This window comes from Mesocricetus auratus, unplaced genomic scaffold (assembly GCF_017639785.1).
Source record: "Mesocricetus auratus isolate SY011 unplaced genomic scaffold, BCM_Maur_2.0 Super-Scaffold_100007, whole genome shotgun sequence".
NCBI classification, from domain to species: domain Eukaryota; kingdom Metazoa; phylum Chordata; class Mammalia; order Rodentia; family Cricetidae; genus Mesocricetus; species Mesocricetus auratus.
The window spans coordinates 47948395-47965174 of record NW_024429191.1 but is presented as its reverse complement, the minus strand read 5'-3'; the positions used below and the strand labels follow the sequence as shown (position 1 = coordinate 47965174).

Here is a 16780-nt window from a genome sequence, read left to right as displayed (position 1 = left end):
GCAGACACCACTGGAGTGGGTGTGGCAATCCCAACTTGGTGTATTTTTCTTTGCTTTGTTTTTTGTTTGTTTGTTTTGTTTTTCAAGACAGGATTTCTCTGTATTGTTCTGGAGCCTGTCCTGGAACTTACTCTGTAGACGAGGCTGGCCTCGAACTCACAGAGATCCACCTGCCTCTGTCTCCCAAGTGCTGGGATTAAAGGCATGTGTCACCAACGCCCAGCTCTTTGCTTTGTTTTTTGACACAGGGTTTCTCTGTATAACTGTCTTGGTTGTTCTGGAACCCAATTTGTAGCCCAGTCTGGCCTTGAACTCACAGAGATCTGCCTGCCGAGCGTTGAATTAATCACTGGATCAAGGCATATGGGATACTGTTCTTGGCCAGGTTTATGCCACTGGGTTATCCCTGAAGCAAAAAGAGGATTAGGAGGGGATGACTGTCAGCCTCTTACTGAGCATAAAGACTAAGAACGGGGCATTCCAAAAGGTCTAGAAAGCTACTAACATCACAGAAAAACGAAAATCTGTTTCTGATGTTAATCGGTAAGTCCTCTGGTGCTGACTTCTAAGCATAGATGAGGAACTGAGGCAGAGGAAGGTGGATGACTTTTGGTGATGGGGAAACATCTGGTTCAGAACTGCTGCTCCACTGTTACAGAAAAACCAGAAGCTCCTAGTTGGTATTTAAGGACTAGAGAGGAGGCTAGGAGTAGGGGCTAAAGATACACTCAGTTGGGAGAATGCTTACCTAGCATGCACATGACCTGAAGTTTCATCTCCAAGGCCACAAAAACTGAGCATGGATGAGCAATCCTTCCTGTAATCCCAGCACTTGCAAGATAAGAGACAAGAGGATCAGACAGACGTTCAAGGCCATCCTCAGCTACACAGCAAGTTCCAGGTGTGGAACACTTGAGACCCTGTCTTAAAAGTAAATGAATAAATAAGCGAGGTATTGGAGTTAAGAGCAGAGGATAAAGGCATGTGCTACCCTAGATGGCTCAGTGGTTAAGAGGACCCAAGTTCAATTCCCAGCACCCACATGGCAGCTCACAGCTGTCTGAAGGCATCTGCTCCTCAGCCTGGTGGGTGTGTGGCCACACACATCAAGCATACTAATAAAATGTAGTGAAGAAGTAGCAGTCGTGCAGGTGCCGCCGCCACTGGGAATGCTATGAAGCCCTGAGTTTAACCCTCAGCTTGGCACAGAGGAGGAAGAGGAGCCGCAGTAGTCAGCAAAGAGACAGTGCTCACCACCATTTATCTGATGGACTGGTGACACCATAGCAATGCTAACACTCATGAATAATCTTCACTAATGTTACCTCTGACTCTGCCCCCACCCCCCTTTTTTCCCTTTTTTGAGAAAAGGACGATGTTGGCATCAAGATGTATACCAGCATGCCAGGCTTCTATTACCTCTTTTTTGTTTGTTTGTTTTTTTGTTTTTCGAGACAGGGTTTCTTTGTATTGTTTTGGAGGCTGTCCTGGAACTCCTGTTGACCAGGCTGGCCTCGAACTCACAAATATCTGCCTGCTTCTGCCTCCTGAGTGCTGGGAGTAAAGGCATGCCCCACCAATGCCTGGCTTATTACCTCTTTTTAATTTTTATTTAAATTTTGGGGGTGCAGCTCATGTTTAATGGCGATATTTTTAATTTATACAAGTTTTGCCATCTCCCTCCCCTATGTAGTCTCTTAAAATTACAAGAAACCATCACCAAAAACATAGACTGCTTCAGAGGTGTGTGTGTCATTCTTGCACAGGGCCATGTTAATCTTGTCTACTTCCAGTTTTGTATGCATGCTGCTGATGTAAGCATTTATAAAACACTACAGCCAGGGTATGTAAAGTAGTTATTGCCTTGTGAAGCAAATCCATCCAAACTCAGAGAGCTGGATGTGATGAGTTGACTGACAAGCAGGGATGTGTTTCATAGCACACGTGTTACAGGAAGCTTTGTACAGGCTTCACATTTAGTTTTCTTAAACCCACTGCTTCATAAAAGTGCTTTGAGAAACCTTTGAAAGACTTGTACAAAAAGGAGCAGAGGATAACGCTGAGCACTCGGCAGACAGAACTGTTTCAAGCCTGCAGCTGCCTGGGGAACCTTCTCAGGTTGGGCTCTGCTTCCATCCTGAGCTGCAGAACCACCACCCTCTCTCTCCATGGTGTTGATACTGGAGGAAACGAGCATTGACCTCCCAGAGCTCGGCCAACTTGTCCATCCTTACAAGGAGCAGCAAGGTCCTGTGGCTGGAAACACACTATGCAGACCAGGCTGACCTTTACCTCGCAGTGCTCCTGACTGCATACTGAGTGCTGGGACTGTGGGCGTGCATCGCCATTCCTAGCTACTTTAAGTTTTTGATGCTGAGGATGTCAACCCAGGGTCTCAAGCATAGCAAGTATGCACTTACCTCCAGCGTAAATATAACCTACTTAATTGCAAGTTCTCACTGTTTAAATTTAAATTTAAATAATAGTTTTATTTGGCAACATGTTAGCAAAGTTCCTGAAAAAGCAAAAATTTCCCATGCTCAGTATGACATATGCAAGGGTATAGACGTCTCAGAGTTGTTTCTTAGCAATACCTGAGGCATATAGTATTTTGGTAACTCTCAAATTATAACTTTAAGCGTTGCTAAGAAACAATTTTTTTTTGGCTTTTTGAGACAGGGTTTCTCGGTGGCTTTGGGGCTGTCCTGGAACTAACTCTTGTAGACCAGGTTGGTCTCGAAACCACAGAGATCTGCCTGCCTCCCGAGTGCTGGCACTAAAGGCGTGTGCCACCACCGCCCAGCCAAAACTTTTCGGTGGCAGCAGGTACCACAATGTACAAAATTAACAGTTCTGGGAGTACTGGTAGAGTTTCTTTCCTGCCTCTGTATTCCCAAAGCTGAGTACGGGTCATATCTCATCTTATTAACAGTGTTTCGCCTATGGTAAGGGTTAGGTTGTGTTTACAGCGTCATCAGGAAACATCTCCTTGGAAAGCACGAATGGGGGTAGGGGCGGTACGCACCTAAACACCCATCAACCATGGAACCAGCTTGGGAGAACCACTTCCTGCTGCAGATAGAAAGTTTGCGAGCAGAATAGCTACTGACAAGTAACTCAGCCAAGTAAAACAGTTACTGAGATACAGTACAGCCAAGCTAAGGAAAAACATTTTCCTGAGGTTTCCTGAAGTCTGTCAGTTTGCACGCACAAATAAGTGTGATCGTCAGAGAATCAGAGAGGAGCAATCAGGATGTTGTCAGGTCCTGATTACACGGAAGTGCTAATCAGCAAATCATGCAAGCTCCAATCATCATTTTCTATCTGCCCTCCAAAAGGAGGAACAGGTAAGGATTAACCTCCTGACGATAAAGAGCCCAACTGGCCCATTCATCATTAGGTAGAAACATTTCCGGTTAAAGCAAGGGTGAGAATGTGACAGTTTTTTAGCACAAACCGAACGATTCAGGGTTCTTGAAACCCTAGAGTAATATCTGTTTGCAAATTACTTAATATAAATTATTTTCCATTCGGCGCCAAAAAGGAAGGAATACAATCCTCCCAGAATGCTTCGCTCACATACGGCAAACTAGAAAGCCTAAGTGCGGTGCTTATTTACATATCTCCGCCCACTTACTTCCGTCTCTCTTGTACCGTAAAAATCCAAATAGAAGGATCACCTCATGTACAGTAAGACTAGAATAAAAGCCTTTATTTACACCAGCTTCTTGGCCCACCCAGACGTCCTCTGAAAAACAGTATCTGCGTAGTATTTATTTTTATTTTTATTTTTTTGGTTTTTCAAGACAGGGTTTCTCTGTGGCTTTGGAGGCTGTCCTGGAACTAGCTCTGTAGACCAGGCTGGCCTCGAACTCACAGAGATCCGCCTGCCTCTGCCTCCCGAGTGCTGGGAGTAAAGGCGTGCGCCACCAACGCCCGGCTTCAGCGTAGTTTTTATTATAAAATGCATTTTATTAACAATGCTCTAATAAGATTATAACCCAAGATTTGAGAGATCTTATCCCAACACTGCCATCCTCTGCTTAGAAGTAGTTGGGAGGGACACAAGGGCAGGGAGAGAGAAAACTGAAGCCTTTCTTCTCCCACCGACGGGAGGAAGCTCATCACTTTTCCAGCCTTGGTCCCTACGCCCGAGTCGTGATCAGAAAGGTTTCTTTTTCAGTCCGAAGACAGCGATGAATAATGTCGTTTCAGTGACAGCTGGGAAGGCGCTGTGAAATGTAGGGGGTGGGTTCAGGGCTCCTTCCAACCCACATACCCAAACTTCCAAATCCTGTGAAACTTCTAGACAATACTGATTTCACAGGGGCAAGAAAGGTGTAGGTGTGGGGGGGGTCTCCAGATTTGGGATAGACTTTCCACCCCCACCCCTGCTCTAAAACACCGGGTGCTACGGCACCTGCAGAAAGCAAAGATGTACCAGTATGTGGTACATTCCCACCGCTCGAATATGAAGAAAGACAGGGCCACAGACGCGCTGCAGTGCGCTGCGATGGCTTAAACACAGCGAAGTCAAGGAAAGTAACAGGGAGGGATGGGCCCCTTTGGTATCTGGACCTGGGTTCATCTCTTGTTCCTTTCCTATGAAGCAAGTGCCAGAGTTGGCAGCCATGCCTTCTGAATTTGTGGACTGTTACTCTTAAGAGGCCAGAGCTCAGCCGGGAGGTGGTGGTGCACGAATTTAATCCCCAGTACTTGGTGAGGCAGGAGGATCTCTATTAGTTCAAGGCCAGCCTGGCCTACAAGCCAATTCTAGAACAGACAAGGCTATGCAAAGAAACCCTGTCTCAAAAAAACAAACAGAAGAGACCTCTTCTACATATCTAGGGCAACACCGCACACATCCGGGGAGGTTAATATCACGTATACCCTAGGCCACACAAGAATACCCACAGGGCCGATACACTGCAGAGCTCTCTCCAGTGCTGAGTCCTCCTTGTTCACAGTCAAAAATCAAGAGCTCCTCCTCCTCCTTTCATTTATTTATTTTGGTTTTTCAACACAGGGTTTCTCTGTATTGTTTTGGAGGCTGTCCTGGAACTTGCTCTGTAGACCAGGCTGGCCTCGAGCTCACAGAGATCCGCCTGCCTCTGCCTCCCGAGTGCTGGGAGTAAAGGCGTGCGCCACCAACGCCCGGCTGTTTTTGTTTTTTTGAGACAGCTTCTCTGTGTAGCCCTGGCTGTCCTGGAATTCACTCTGTAGACCAGGCTGGCCTCCAACTCAGAGATTCACTTGTTCCTGCCACCCTAGTGCTAGGATTAAAGGCCTATGGCCCCACATCCGGCCATCAAAAACCTTTGAGCTTCATTTTCCTGGTTCCTTCTGAGTTCTCATACTGCTTTGTATTTTGCACACTCTACAGCATAATGTACCTCCCTCTCCCTCAATCGGGGAGAATGGCTTACTCCCATCCGAGGATGCCAGAACCTGGTTCCTAACAGGGTTTAACAAATGCTATAAGACTATTTAATCCCCACAGTGACTAAGACCTCTCACCTAGAGTGGTTCGGTTTACCACCTGGGCAGAGACTTGTGCCCAAAAGGTCTGAAGAGGCGGGAAGAATGGATGGAACGCTGGGCAGGCTGAAAGGATACAGAGGAGGCTCTGGGTGCTGTTGAACATGGAAACTCCTGAGAGGAAGCCAGCTAGCTCCACCGCAAAGAGGCCCAGGGTGAGACAGAGCGCTGCCACCAGTCTGCAGAAAGCAAAGGGGTTGATCAGGGTTTCGGAAGTCTTTGTAGACCCCTGCACTCTCACCCCGCCCCAAGAGCTCACTGGATGTCCTGCTTCTCATATTCCTCCGGGGTGAACTGGAGAGGCAGGCAAGCCTGGATGTTGCTTTCCTGGTGAGCCGGGCCGAAAGAAAGCAAAATCAAAAGAGGGACAGGGCTGCGGGGACAGGTCGGGGAGGGGCCGGGGACCGGGCGCAACGGACTCGGAAAGAGCCAGTGGAGGAGCTGAGCCGGGTCCAGTCCAGGAGAACGGGAGGGGACGGAGGGCTCGCGCGTCCCGCCCGAGTCTTACCCGGGACCAGAATAAAGTGATGACAACCACTAGATGAGCCAAGAGCGTCAGGAACCGAGAGGGCACGAGCCCGGAGACCCGCCCCATGGCCTCGGGGACCGAGAGCGGAGGCTGACAGTCTGAGGCTGGTTACTTCTCAAGTGTCCAGGACCAAGCAGGCCGGACCTCTCCCTCGGTTTAAGCCTCCTTCCCGCGCGCTCAGGCGCCGCCCAGTTACCATGGTAATTGCGCCCGCAGGCGCCGCGCAGCTGTTTCCGGAAGTCTCGCGAGAGCGCCTCGCCCTGGGCCGCCGTCTGTAGGCCGGGTACCTAAAGGATGCTCAACCTCCTGGTGTGTGCGAAGGAGTGGACCCACCGGGGAGTGTACCCGGAACCACCAAATCGTCCCTCCTCTGCTTCCCACTCTCTGGGCACGAGGAGATGAGGGAACTAACAGGGAGGGGAGGAAGTGCGGAACTTGTCCCGCAGTCACGTCACATCACCCGACCCCTGGTTGTCAAAGGACCCCCCCTCCCCAGACCAGACCCCGAAGAATGACTCTCATTTTTCCCCAGAAGACTTGTCTCAGTTTGATGAGGGATTTGTCCAGTGCAGAAACGCTCAGCCTTGGGGCGGTTAGGATAGGATGTGGGGGAGGTGAGTGCTTCCGGAAGCGAGGGGATCAGAAAGGGTGTGGAATGGAGCGATGGATTGGAACAGCTTAGAGTCCCTGGGAGGCTTAACCCAGGCTGGAATGCTGACCCGGCGTCAGTTTCACGCTCCATTTGAGGTGTCAGGCCCCAGACATCGCTCAGTTACAGACCAAGACCCTGTTACTAGGGCGACCTGACTGATCGGGTCTTCGAATGAAATCGCTGCTCATTGGGAAGCTCTCACCACCTTCCCGGTTCACAATTGAGTTCCATTATCACCGGACCTCCCAGCCAGCCCATTCGCAGCTCTCCAGTCCTTTTCTTGTGCCTATAGCCAGCCTAAAAGACAAGGCTTAGAGCTGTTTCTGATTTAATTTATTCAACAAATCTTTATTGACGGCGGCTCCCAAATGCCAGGCACTGCGCTTGACTCTCGGAGTACGTTGGCATATAAACTAAAGTCCCTCCCTCCAGTTTATATTCTAGGGAGGGAGACAGGTAGCAAACATTAAAAAAAAAAAAAAAAAAAAGCCCTGCAAGGTAGTGGGTGTTATAACTAAAAATGGTAACACGAATAATATCAAAGGAGAGATTTGAAAACAGATAATTCCTAAATTTAAGTAACTGGTCAAAACCGAGAAGAAATGTTTGTCTTCCTAAAGTAATAAATGGGTTTCCTTTTCCTAATCCAATGAGTGAAAAAATCATAATATTTTAAAGGTTATGAAAGATAGACTAAGGAGTTCTTCTGAATGAATGGGACAAATCTGACATGACATGAGATCCCAAACCAGGTAAAAGGACTCTTCCCCCCCCCCATGAGATCCCAAACCAGGTAAAAGGATTCTCCCCACACACACATGAGATCCCAAACCAGATTTAAAAAGGACCCTCCTCACACTTTTATTATAAAAGACCATAGTGGAACACTAGGAAAATTTTGTATAGGGTTTGTAACTTAGATAATAGCATTGTAAAAGTGTAATATTTCTCCAGCACTCGGGAGGCAGAGACAGGCGGATCTTTGTGAGTTCGAGACCAGCCTGGTCTACAAGAGCTAGTTCCAGGACAGCCTCCAAAGCCACAGAGAAACCCTGTCTCGAAAAAACCAAAAAAAAAAAAAAAAAAAAAAAAAGTGTAATATTTCTGATTTTTTTCAGCATTGAATTGGAGATAAATTCCAGACCTCTTGTGTATAGGTAAGCACTATCCACTAAGGTATACTCCTACCCTCCCTTCTGAGTCTTACAGTATTATCATTAATGCACGGAACAGCATTCTAAAACATAAAACTTGTAGAATTAAGGTTCCTATTTATTTAACTCCTTACATATTTACACTTTTGTGTGTCCTACACTGAGAATCAAAATCAGGGTCTGGGCCATGCTAAGCAAGTGTTTTACTATTAAGCTCCCCTCAAGCTCCTATATAGTGGAACTATAAAATAACTTTTTCATATGAAACTGAATCTTGCCCAGCCACTGCCTTTAATCCCAGCACTCAGGAGGCAGAGGTAGATCTCTGTGAGTTAGAGGCCAGCCTGGTGTACAAAACTACACAGAGAAACCTTGTCTCGAAGAAAAAACAAAAAACAAAAAAACCCGAATCTTAAACTGGGTAGGGAAGCAAACACCTATAATCCCAGTATTTTGGAGGTGGAAGAAAGAGGGTCAGATATCAGTTATGTACTAAGTTCTGGGTCACACTGCACTATGTAAGATCCTGCCTCAGTAAAACAAAACGAAACAAAACAAAACCCCCAAAAAAACAGCAACGACAACAAAAATTGGAGAGATGGCTCAGTAGTTAAGAGCACATAACACATGCCTTTATTCACAGCACTCAGGAGGCAGAGGCAGGCAGATTTCTGTGAGTTTGAAGCTAGCCTGGTCTACAAAGCAGCTTCCAGGACAGACAGGACTGTTAACACAGAGAAACACTGACTTTAAAATAAAGAAACAAACAAAAAAAGTACATAATACTCTAAATTTAGTTACTCATCACCCATATTGTACAACCTCTTGTAACTCCAGTTCTAGGGGATTCAATGCTCTCTTGGAGCACACACACACACACACACACACACACACACACACACACACACACACGAGGCTGGGCAGTGGTGAGTGGTGGCACACACCTTTATTCCTAGCACTGGGGAGGCAGAAGCAGCCATATCTCAGTGAGTTTTAGGCCAGCCTGGTCTACTGAGTTCCAGGACAGTCAGGACTGTCACACAGAGAAACCTGTCTCGAAAAACCTAAATAAATGAATAAATAAATTGCTAGGTGTATCAGCACACAGCTTTAATCCCATCACTCTAGAGAGAGCTGGGGTCAAAGGTGTTTGTTTGCCACCTACATTTATTTACTTTTTGTTTTTTTGTTTTTCGAGATAGGGTTTCTCTGTATTGTTTTGGAGGCTGTCCTGGAACTTGCTCTGTAGACCAGGCTGGCCTCGAACTCACAGAAATCTGCCTGCCTCTGCCTCCCGAGTGCTGGGAGTAAAGGCGTGCGCCACCAATGCCTTAATTTTAATAATGAGAGATGAGCGTTTTTTGTTGCTGTTTGTTTGTTTTTTATTCTCCATCATAGAAGTTAAGAGTGCATAAAACATGCAAACATGTTTAGGGCACAGACAATATGAAGGAATGGAAGAGTTCGTGTCTCCTCTCTGCCTGTGACTTGTGAGGTTGAACAAGTTGGACTATTTCCAGGCCAAAGAAACTGCATCATAGCATATGATAGTGAGAGGATGAAGAGTAAGAAAAAGCTAGGACATGATTTTGAAGATTTCCCAAGATCTATGGTCAGGCAGGAGTCAGCCAGGTGGAGATCTGGGGAAACAGCATTCCAGACAGAGGGAGGAGCAATGGCTGTGTCTGGCAGACAGAGAGGAAGCCAGAGGTTCTAAAGTCTACCGAAGGGGGAGACAAGAGATAAATTCTCTCAGCTTCTGCAGCTATGGTTCGAGACACAGTTAGATTTGTAATACTCTGGTTGCAACATGGAAAATAGATTTTAAATAGAAGATGAGAGGGAAGATATGAAAGAAACATCTAGAAGGGATAGATTGGGGCTCAAATCAGATGGAATCAAACAGGTGGAGGACAGGAATCAAATCAAACGATCAAGAGATACTAATTTTATGTTTAAAGACAGGGTCTCACTCTGTAGTTCTGGCTAGCCTGAAATTCACTGAGTACTCCTGCCAGTTTTCCTGTTTCAATCTCCCAAATTCTGGGGTCACGGGCAAGTGCCATGACAACCTCCAGGAGAGATATTTAGAGGTAAAAGATCTGGGTCTGTCTGTGGGATCTGGAGTTCTAGTAACTGGAAGTTTGGGGTTTTCTGCCTACAGTGCTTGCAGCCTAAGAGGCCTACTAGATGGCAGAAACTAGGTAATCACACTTCACGTTACTAAGTGAGCAAGTCTGTCCTGTCATTTTCCATGACCTTGGTTCTCAGAAGTCTGCCCTAGAAAAGCTGTTTCTGTGTTTTAGTGACACTCTGTGGCCATAAGAGGTACTATTATGCATGATGAGTTTTCTTCAAAAGGCTTCAGAACTCTCTCTCTCTCTCTCTCTCTCTCTCTCTCTCTCTCTCTCTCTCTCTCTCTCTCACACACACACACTCACATGTGGGGTGGGGGTGAGATAAAGTGACCCCAAATGTTATCTGATAGTTCAAATCACCCTTGTTAGGAAGGAACCAAAGAGTATATATACATCTCTGAACTTGGGGCACTGCCAGGGCCTGAGGGACTATGCTTCCTTCTTAAACAGTTTGGAGTTTGAGCACAGGCATTCCATTCAACACATGCTTGTAGCCTATTGGCAACACGTGCTGGGCATCAGTTGCACCCTAGATTTACTGGGTTAGCCTCCAAATCGGTTGCTAGGAATGGACTGCCTTTGGCAGCCTGTCCTAGAGCCGGCAGACATCACCATGGAAAAAGAGCTGCCCCACTGCTGCCGACTTCCCTTGGTGCTGATCTTCAGAAAAGAATGCATGCATTTCCCTGAACTTGAGAGTCTGCCTTCCGGGAACAGTCAACTCTATCAAGACCAAAGGATGGAGCCTGCCTGGGTCAGGGATTAAGACCCACCGGTGCAATGCTTGTGGATGTTCTAACCTAGGTTGCCTTCATGCTTTGGTTAGCCTGTCCACTACTGTTCTGATATCAGTGACCCACAGTAGGGGCTGCTGCAACACACAGTAGGGACTGCTTTAACTCCCCCACTTCCTCCAGGCTCAATGGACAGACCTAAGATGCGGAAGACGACCACCCACGCGGTGGGACAGAGTGGGCAGTTCAAGAGGGAGTGCCAACAGGCGGTCAGGCGCCAGCTGCTAGCACATCCTGGAACTGCCTGCAAACTGGCACGTGATCTGCGCCAAGTGTATGTGCCAGGCCACCATCTTAACTTTTCAATTTCATTTTATACTTATATTAAACACTTACATGATTCAAAAGCAAATATCTACAAAAGAGAGCCACCTAGAGATCTCTGTGTTTCATTTTTTATTACACATAAAACATTTTATTAGTTTTGGCTTACTCCTCCATCAAAAACAAACAAACTATTCTAAAGCTTGAAATAAGGCATAGGGTGGCCTTGAACTGATGTTGACTGTAGCGCTGGTGCACCACATCAGGGGTTTGGTTTTCTTTTCTAGACAATGTCTCACTAAGTAACCCATGTTGTTCTTGAGTTTGAAATGCTTCTGCCTCACCTTCCTCTAATGCCTGTATTTTGAGGCTTGTCACACCCAGGTCTTTATTCTTTACTTACTATTATTTACTAGAAAATAAAAGTTTGCTTCTTTCTGTTGTTGTTTTGAGAAAGGGTTCCACAACATGACCCTTGGCTTGCCTGGAACTCATTATATATACCGGGCTGGCCTCCAACTCACAGAAATCCCTGCATCTGCCTCCTGAGGGCTGGGATTAAAAGCATGGGCCCCTCGTTGTTTCTTCTAAAACCAAATAATTTATCAGTAAAGACTAAATGATAAGCCGATCAGCAGTGGTGTTGGATGCCTTTAACCCCAGCACTCAGGAGGCAGAGGCTGGGGGAATCTCTAAGTTCGAGGCCAGCCTGGTCTACAGAGCGAGTTCCAGGACAGCCAAGGCTACACAGAGAAACCCTATCTCGAAAGCAAAACAAACAGAAACTATTGAGGTATACTAAGTAGCCTAAACACAAATTGTAATGTGACGAGCCCACAAGCGTTAACAATTCAACTTCCTTATTCTGTAAACCCAAGAAGACAAGCGTTAATCCCGACGTCAAAGAGCCTGTGATTTTAAGACAGTGGATGATGGAGGACCTTCTGGGGCATAGGGGATCAGAGAGGAGCTTGAGATATCAAGCCAGCCCGGGAGACTGAGAGAATGGACTCCTAAGGGAATGGAACAGACACGGTCTGGGGGCTGGAAGCCGGGTGTGAGGAAGAGGGAAGAGTGAAGCTTCCCCCATTTCACCTTGGCCTGCCTGGCATGGCACGAGCAGAAGACTGAGAAGAAATGGCTAGTCAAGGGGAGGTGTCCATAGGCGCCAACACCGGGGTCTGTGAGCAGCATCAGGAGCCCTGCGTGTGGACAGCTGAGAGCGAGGGAATGTTGCACGCTGCGGTCTAAGGAGAGAAGACAGACCTCTGGTGAAAGAATTTTTAAGATGAAGACAGACAATGGGGGGTGAAGGCCAATAAACCGCTGTCCGTCTGGATCCAGTTAAGACCAGGCCTTAGCAGTGTGATAATGGAAAAGCAGGCCAAGGCTTGCCTTTGGGAGGGGGGAAGTACCATTGATCTCCTTTCACAAGCATCCAGGGACCGGGTGGGAGGCCATGGAGCCCGAGGTGTGAAGCTGCTTGCTCTAAATTCAGATTATGGCGCTTCCTCCAAGGGGAGAGAGAGGCTCTATGTATTCTTTGGGTCTCCAGAAACATTAAAAAAAAAAAATTGGAGGTGAATGTGGGGGCGTGTGGGAAGTGTGGAGGAAGAGGAAGCCTTCCCATAGTAGCCATGGGGAGACCTGTACAAAAACGTGGCCGGCCGGCCTCGTGGCGCAACGGTAGCGCGTCTGACTCCAGATCAGAAGGTTGCGTGTTCAAATCACGTCGGGGTCAGCTTCTCCTTTTCTAGAAATTTTAGTTTCCCTTAGTTTTGTCCCAATGATCAAAGAAGGACCATCTCTTAAAGAACAAGAATGGGAAGCTCAGGAGTCAAATCTTGACGCCGCCCTGAGTATTTTTGCGCATAATCCAGGACTCTCAAGGGCATCCAGCCGCAGTTGAAACATTCAGTGTTCCCGGCTGCATTACTGCTCTGCGAGTGCGCCCTTCGGTTACAGACCGAAGCGCAGAAAGGACTACCTTAGTAAGGAGTAAAGGTTCAGGTCTCAAAGAAGCTAACCTATAGTCCTAGCTATGGGGACGAGGTGGCCGAGTGGTTAAGGCGATGGACTGCTAATCCATTGTGCTCTGCACGCGTGGGTTCGAATCCCATCCTCGTCGGGTGTAGCTTGTTGAGAACTACATTCAGTTTTATAATTTAAGTACAATGATTTCTATAAATTCGGAGTCTTCACAACACATTATCCCGTTATGTTTTCAGTCCTTTCAGCTGCATTTTCTAGCACTGGCAAGAAATATTTCCTGGTTGTCTGCCCTGGAATTGACCTGGCCAAGTAGTGAAGGTGTCACACTGTCATGTGGGCGCCGTGGCTTAGTTGGTTAAAGCGCCTGTCTAGTAAACAGGAGATCCTGGGTTCGAATCCCAGCGGTGCCTCTGTGTTTTGCTTTTAGGAACTTAGAAAAGTTCCAACACATCTTGAAACCTGAATGTAACGTCGATCCATTCTTTGCCGTCCCGATAATTTTGTATTTGGGAGTTGGTGCTACACTATCTTGACCCTTCTTGAACATAATATTTATGCCCTGGCCGGCAATCAGGTGCCAAAATCGCGTCACCCGGGTTTGTCAGAATTGTACCTTGATTGGGTATTTTAAGTATTCACTTCACTACTTTGAATATTGTGTTTTCCAAAATGGCTTGAAAATAAGATTTTCCTGTTTAGTGTGAATAGCTTTCCATTTACATGACTTAAAAATAGGGGCACCCCAACGGCTGGCCGGTTAGCTCAGTTGGTTAGAGCGTGGTGCTAATAACGCCAAGGTCGCGGGTTCGATCCCCGTACGGGCCAATACGTATTTTTTCTCGCTGCAATTAATAGAAGGTATGGAATTCTCAGTTTTATTCCTGACTTGAATTTTATTCCTTTTTAACAAGGTGGTATTAGTAGTTCTAATGATTTTTCTAAAACAGGCATCTAAGAATACTCCATAGAGCGGTATTTCTAATCCTGAAACAATTTGAACTAAACAAATATTCTGGAATATGTCCAAAATGTGGGAGTGTCTTGGGGTGCAGGAAATGTTACTTTTGTGATCTTGGAGATTCTATGATCATAACACGTAGTTCCTGAGTGTACTCTGTAAATTGTAAAGAGAAGACAGCCTTTGTGATTGGGACACAATTGTCTCAAATCATTATACGACTCTGATTTGCAGAGTCAGGGACCGTGCTGTGAGGACTTTATATTTCCTCCATCACTAAGACAACCAGTCTACCCAGCATCTACCTGTCTGTCGGGAGCAGAAAAGCCCTTCCCCTCTTCCAAAGACCCTTGTTTGTTTCAGGTGGCTCTCTGGGCCCTTTGTGTAATTATCTCCTTCAGATCTGACGCATGACCAGAATCTTCTCCATCTAGTCTGAGACTTTCTCCCGAACACTCCCAGTTCCCACCCCCATAGAGCCCCATGAACCACCCCAGCCTTCATTCCCATTCCTCTGGCTTGGCAACCCCTTCAACCAAACCCACACAAAACCAGGCTCAACCTTAGCAGCAATGGCATTTTAATTCCACAAAACTCAGGAAGCCAAAACTGATTAGAATACTCCACAACAGGTGGGCTTCAAAACCAGCAGCAGTTCTACCTGAACAGAGAGCAGTGAGTCACCTCCAACTCGCCCCTCCACCATGAAATGTGCTCCTGTTAGCTCCACCCCGTGGCGTTTTAGGGGACCAGAGGGACGCAGCAGGAGGTTATGCGTCTGCAGATGTGCGCCCTTGCCTGCAGGGTGTGTGGCCAAGCACCACTCAGCCTCCTAAAGAACCCGGCACTTGAGGTCTGATCACTGGAATCAGGACAGCCACAGCGGCCTCTGGCTGCTTCTGTTCTCATCAAACGTGGGGGTCTGCCCCACTCCCCAGAAGAGATTTAAGGGTTTTGTTCCCAAAGGATGGCGTTCTAGCTAAGGAGAAGAGGAAGTACAGGGTAGCTACAGATGGCCAACTGAATAGAAGAGCTACATCCCGTCCCACAGGAAAATCTTTACAACTTCCCCATTCGCACTCCTTATGCTGTGGAAGACCCTTAACACACAGGCCTCCCCTCTGCAGGCGGTTTCCACCAGGGCTCCTCGAAAAATCTTTAGGGTCTTACTGGACCCTGGCCCGGCCAGGTTAGGCATGGCCTCTCATCTGTCCTCCTGCTCACTTGCACAGGGCCTCCAACACCTCCAGAGTGCGTCGGATATCTCGGACTTGGCGTGCCAGCCCCTGAACCGGCTGCAGAGCCCGTTCCAGCTCCTCGCAGCGCGCAAGCAAGGTGTACATGCCCTTGATGCTCATGTCCACCGCTTCGCCTAAGGAATCCACCGCGTCGCGGTAGGTCTGGATACAGCCCACGCTCAAGGCTGTCAGCTCCTGTACCGCACCACCCAGCCCGCGAAGCAGACGGTCCACCCGGCCGCCCAGCTCGCGACTCAGCCGCTCCAGATCCCTCAGCACGTCGGGGTCGATGGGAGGAATAGTGGGAGTGGGTGCGGGCGTTAGGCAGGGCCGCACGGCGGCAGGGGGAAGGGGCGGTGGGGCGGCACTCAGTCGGATCTTGAGTTGTAGGTTGTTGGCGACAAAGTGGGTGAGGTCGCCGTGGCGGCTCACCGTGCCCTCGAGCTCTAGGGGGCTGGAGATGGTGGCGCGACGTCCCCCGCCCGCGCCGGCCTCGCCGCTCGCTGAGGTTCCCCCTCCGCCGCACGCCCCACTCAGCCCGTCCAGGCTGCGGCTGTCCTGAAGGCGGCTGGGGAACGAGCGGCCAGCCCTGCCCGCCGCCTCCTCCTCTTCGCTGTGGTCTTCACTCTCTTGCAGCGGCGGCTCCGCATTCATCTCGACGCCTCCGGGGCTCCCTCGACGGCAGACCCTCGGGGCGGAAGGCTGGTTCTCGCCGGGCTCGGGCTCCTGGTGCCAGGAGGACGGGGGCGGGGCGTGCTCAGAACCTGCGGGTCCCCGGCGGTCCCCGGGTCCTGACGGCGTCGCCCGGAGGCCCGGCTGGTCCTCCCAAGCGTCCAGCCCCGGCCGGTGGACGATGCTACCGCTCGACGTCCTCAGGGACGCTCGTGGGTGACGGCTCGCGACCCCAACGTTCTCAGCCTCTTCCTCCCCGGACACCCTTAAGGCTGAGGGCGGCTTCGAGGGCGTTGGGCCCGGCTTGCCGCTGAAAGTCGCGGCCTGAGGGTCGGCTAAGGCCGAAAGGTCCGGTTCCGGCCCGAGCCGCCCCGGGGCGGCCTCCATACTGCGGGTGGGGGCCGGAACCTCGAGTCGCTCGCCCGGCTCCGCGGCAGCGGCGGCGCCTTTAAGGGGCGTGGGCGGCGGCGCGCCGATTGGCAGCCGGCTGATAATGGGACGGACAGGAAGGACTCCGTGATTGGTCGCCACCCCAGGAAGTTCCGGACGAGGAGCTGTTATGGACCTGCAGAACACACGTGAAAGCCAGTCGGGTAGCGGCTCGGATGTGACAGCTGTGCTGCTCGCCCCGCCCTCTCGGATTGTTGCCGGGGCGGATCTTAAAAGACCCAAATCCTGAAAGCCCGGAGTCCCGGGGGCGGAGCCAGACGCTGCGTCCACGGCGGTGTGGTGGCCCAGAATTACTGCCTCGCAATCACACCTAACTGGGGGTCGTTCTTGGGATTGCTGGAGGTTCTTGGGATGGAATACTTTCAAGCCAGAATTCTCAGCTGAGCATGAGTGATTGGTTC

The 16780-nt window shown here is 48.9% G+C and overlaps 2 protein-coding genes, 5 non-coding genes and 1 pseudogene across 10 annotated transcripts; 4 read left to right on the top strand and 4 right to left on the bottom strand.

The window, feature by feature from the left end:
- Positions 1 to 1721: 1721 nt before the first annotated feature.
- Positions 1722 to 1822, bottom strand: LOC121141630 (annotated as a pseudogene).
- A 1409-nt stretch (positions 1823 to 3231) lies between these two features.
- On the bottom strand, positions 3232 to 6449 carry Tmem107 (transmembrane protein 107). Of its 4 annotated transcripts, none has more exons than XM_021225752.2 (5): positions 6047 to 6446; positions 5798 to 5865; positions 5617 to 5717; positions 4463 to 4517; positions 3232 to 4232 (listed from the first exon to the last, which is right to left on the bottom strand). In XM_021225752.2, exons 1-5 carry the CDS (start codon positions 6131 to 6133, stop codon positions 4163 to 4165), a joined length of 381 nt encoding a protein of 126 aa, XP_021081411.1. In that variant the 5' UTR covers positions 6134 to 6446; the 3' UTR covers positions 3232 to 4162. The 4 variants fall into 4 exon arrangements, with proteins under 4 accessions (XP_021081411.1, XP_012967015.1, XP_005067634.1 ...); XM_013111561.3 differs by having other exon boundaries at positions 4442 to 4517; positions 6047 to 6441; XM_005067577.4 differs by having other exon boundaries at positions 4421 to 4517; positions 6047 to 6415.
- On the bottom strand, positions 3234 to 3369 carry LOC121141634. Its single transcript, XR_005878601.1, has one exon. It is a non-coding gene; the product is annotated as a U8 small nucleolar RNA (small nucleolar RNA).
- Positions 6450 to 12738: 6289 nt separating the features above from the next.
- Trnaw-cca lies at positions 12739 to 12810 on the top strand. Its single transcript has one exon. It is a non-coding gene; the product is annotated as a tRNA-Trp (tRNA).
- A 305-nt stretch (positions 12811 to 13115) lies between these two features.
- On the top strand, positions 13116 to 13197 carry Trnas-gcu. The gene has a single exon. It is a non-coding gene; the product is annotated as a tRNA-Ser (tRNA).
- Positions 13198 to 13397: 200 nt separating this feature from the next.
- On the top strand, positions 13398 to 13471 carry Trnat-agu. Its single transcript has one exon. It is a non-coding gene; the product is annotated as a tRNA-Thr (tRNA).
- Positions 13472 to 13812: 341 nt separating this feature from the next.
- Positions 13813 to 13886, top strand: Trnai-aau. The gene has a single exon. It is a non-coding gene; the product is annotated as a tRNA-Ile (tRNA).
- Positions 13887 to 14582: 696 nt separating this feature from the next.
- Positions 14583 to 16749, bottom strand: Borcs6 (BLOC-1 related complex subunit 6). The gene has a single exon (XM_013111432.3). It carries the CDS (start codon positions 16314 to 16316, stop codon positions 15240 to 15242), a length of 1077 nt encoding a protein of 358 aa, XP_012966886.1. The 5' UTR covers positions 16317 to 16749; the 3' UTR covers positions 14583 to 15239.
- Between the last annotated feature and the right edge of the window lie 31 nt (positions 16750 to 16780).

Bases quoted from the DNA above. Each gene is read 5' to 3' on its own strand.
- Tmem107 (XM_005067577.4), bottom strand. From the start codon at position 6,133: ATGGGGCGGGTCTCCGGGCTCGTGCCCTCTCGGTTCCTGACGCTCTTG. The intron at 5,866-6,046 runs GTAAGACTCGGG...CCGGCTCACCAG, and splicing joins TCACTTTATTCTGGTCCCGG to GAAAGCAACATCCAGGCTTG. The intron at 4,518-5,616 runs GTATCCTTTCAG...GCTGTGTTTAAG, and splicing joins CAGCACCCAGAGCCTCCTCT to CCATCGCAGCGCACTGCAGC.
- Borcs6 (XM_013111432.3), bottom strand. From the start codon at position 16,316: ATGGAGGCCGCCCCGGGGCGGCTCGGGCCGGAACCGGACCTTTCGGCC.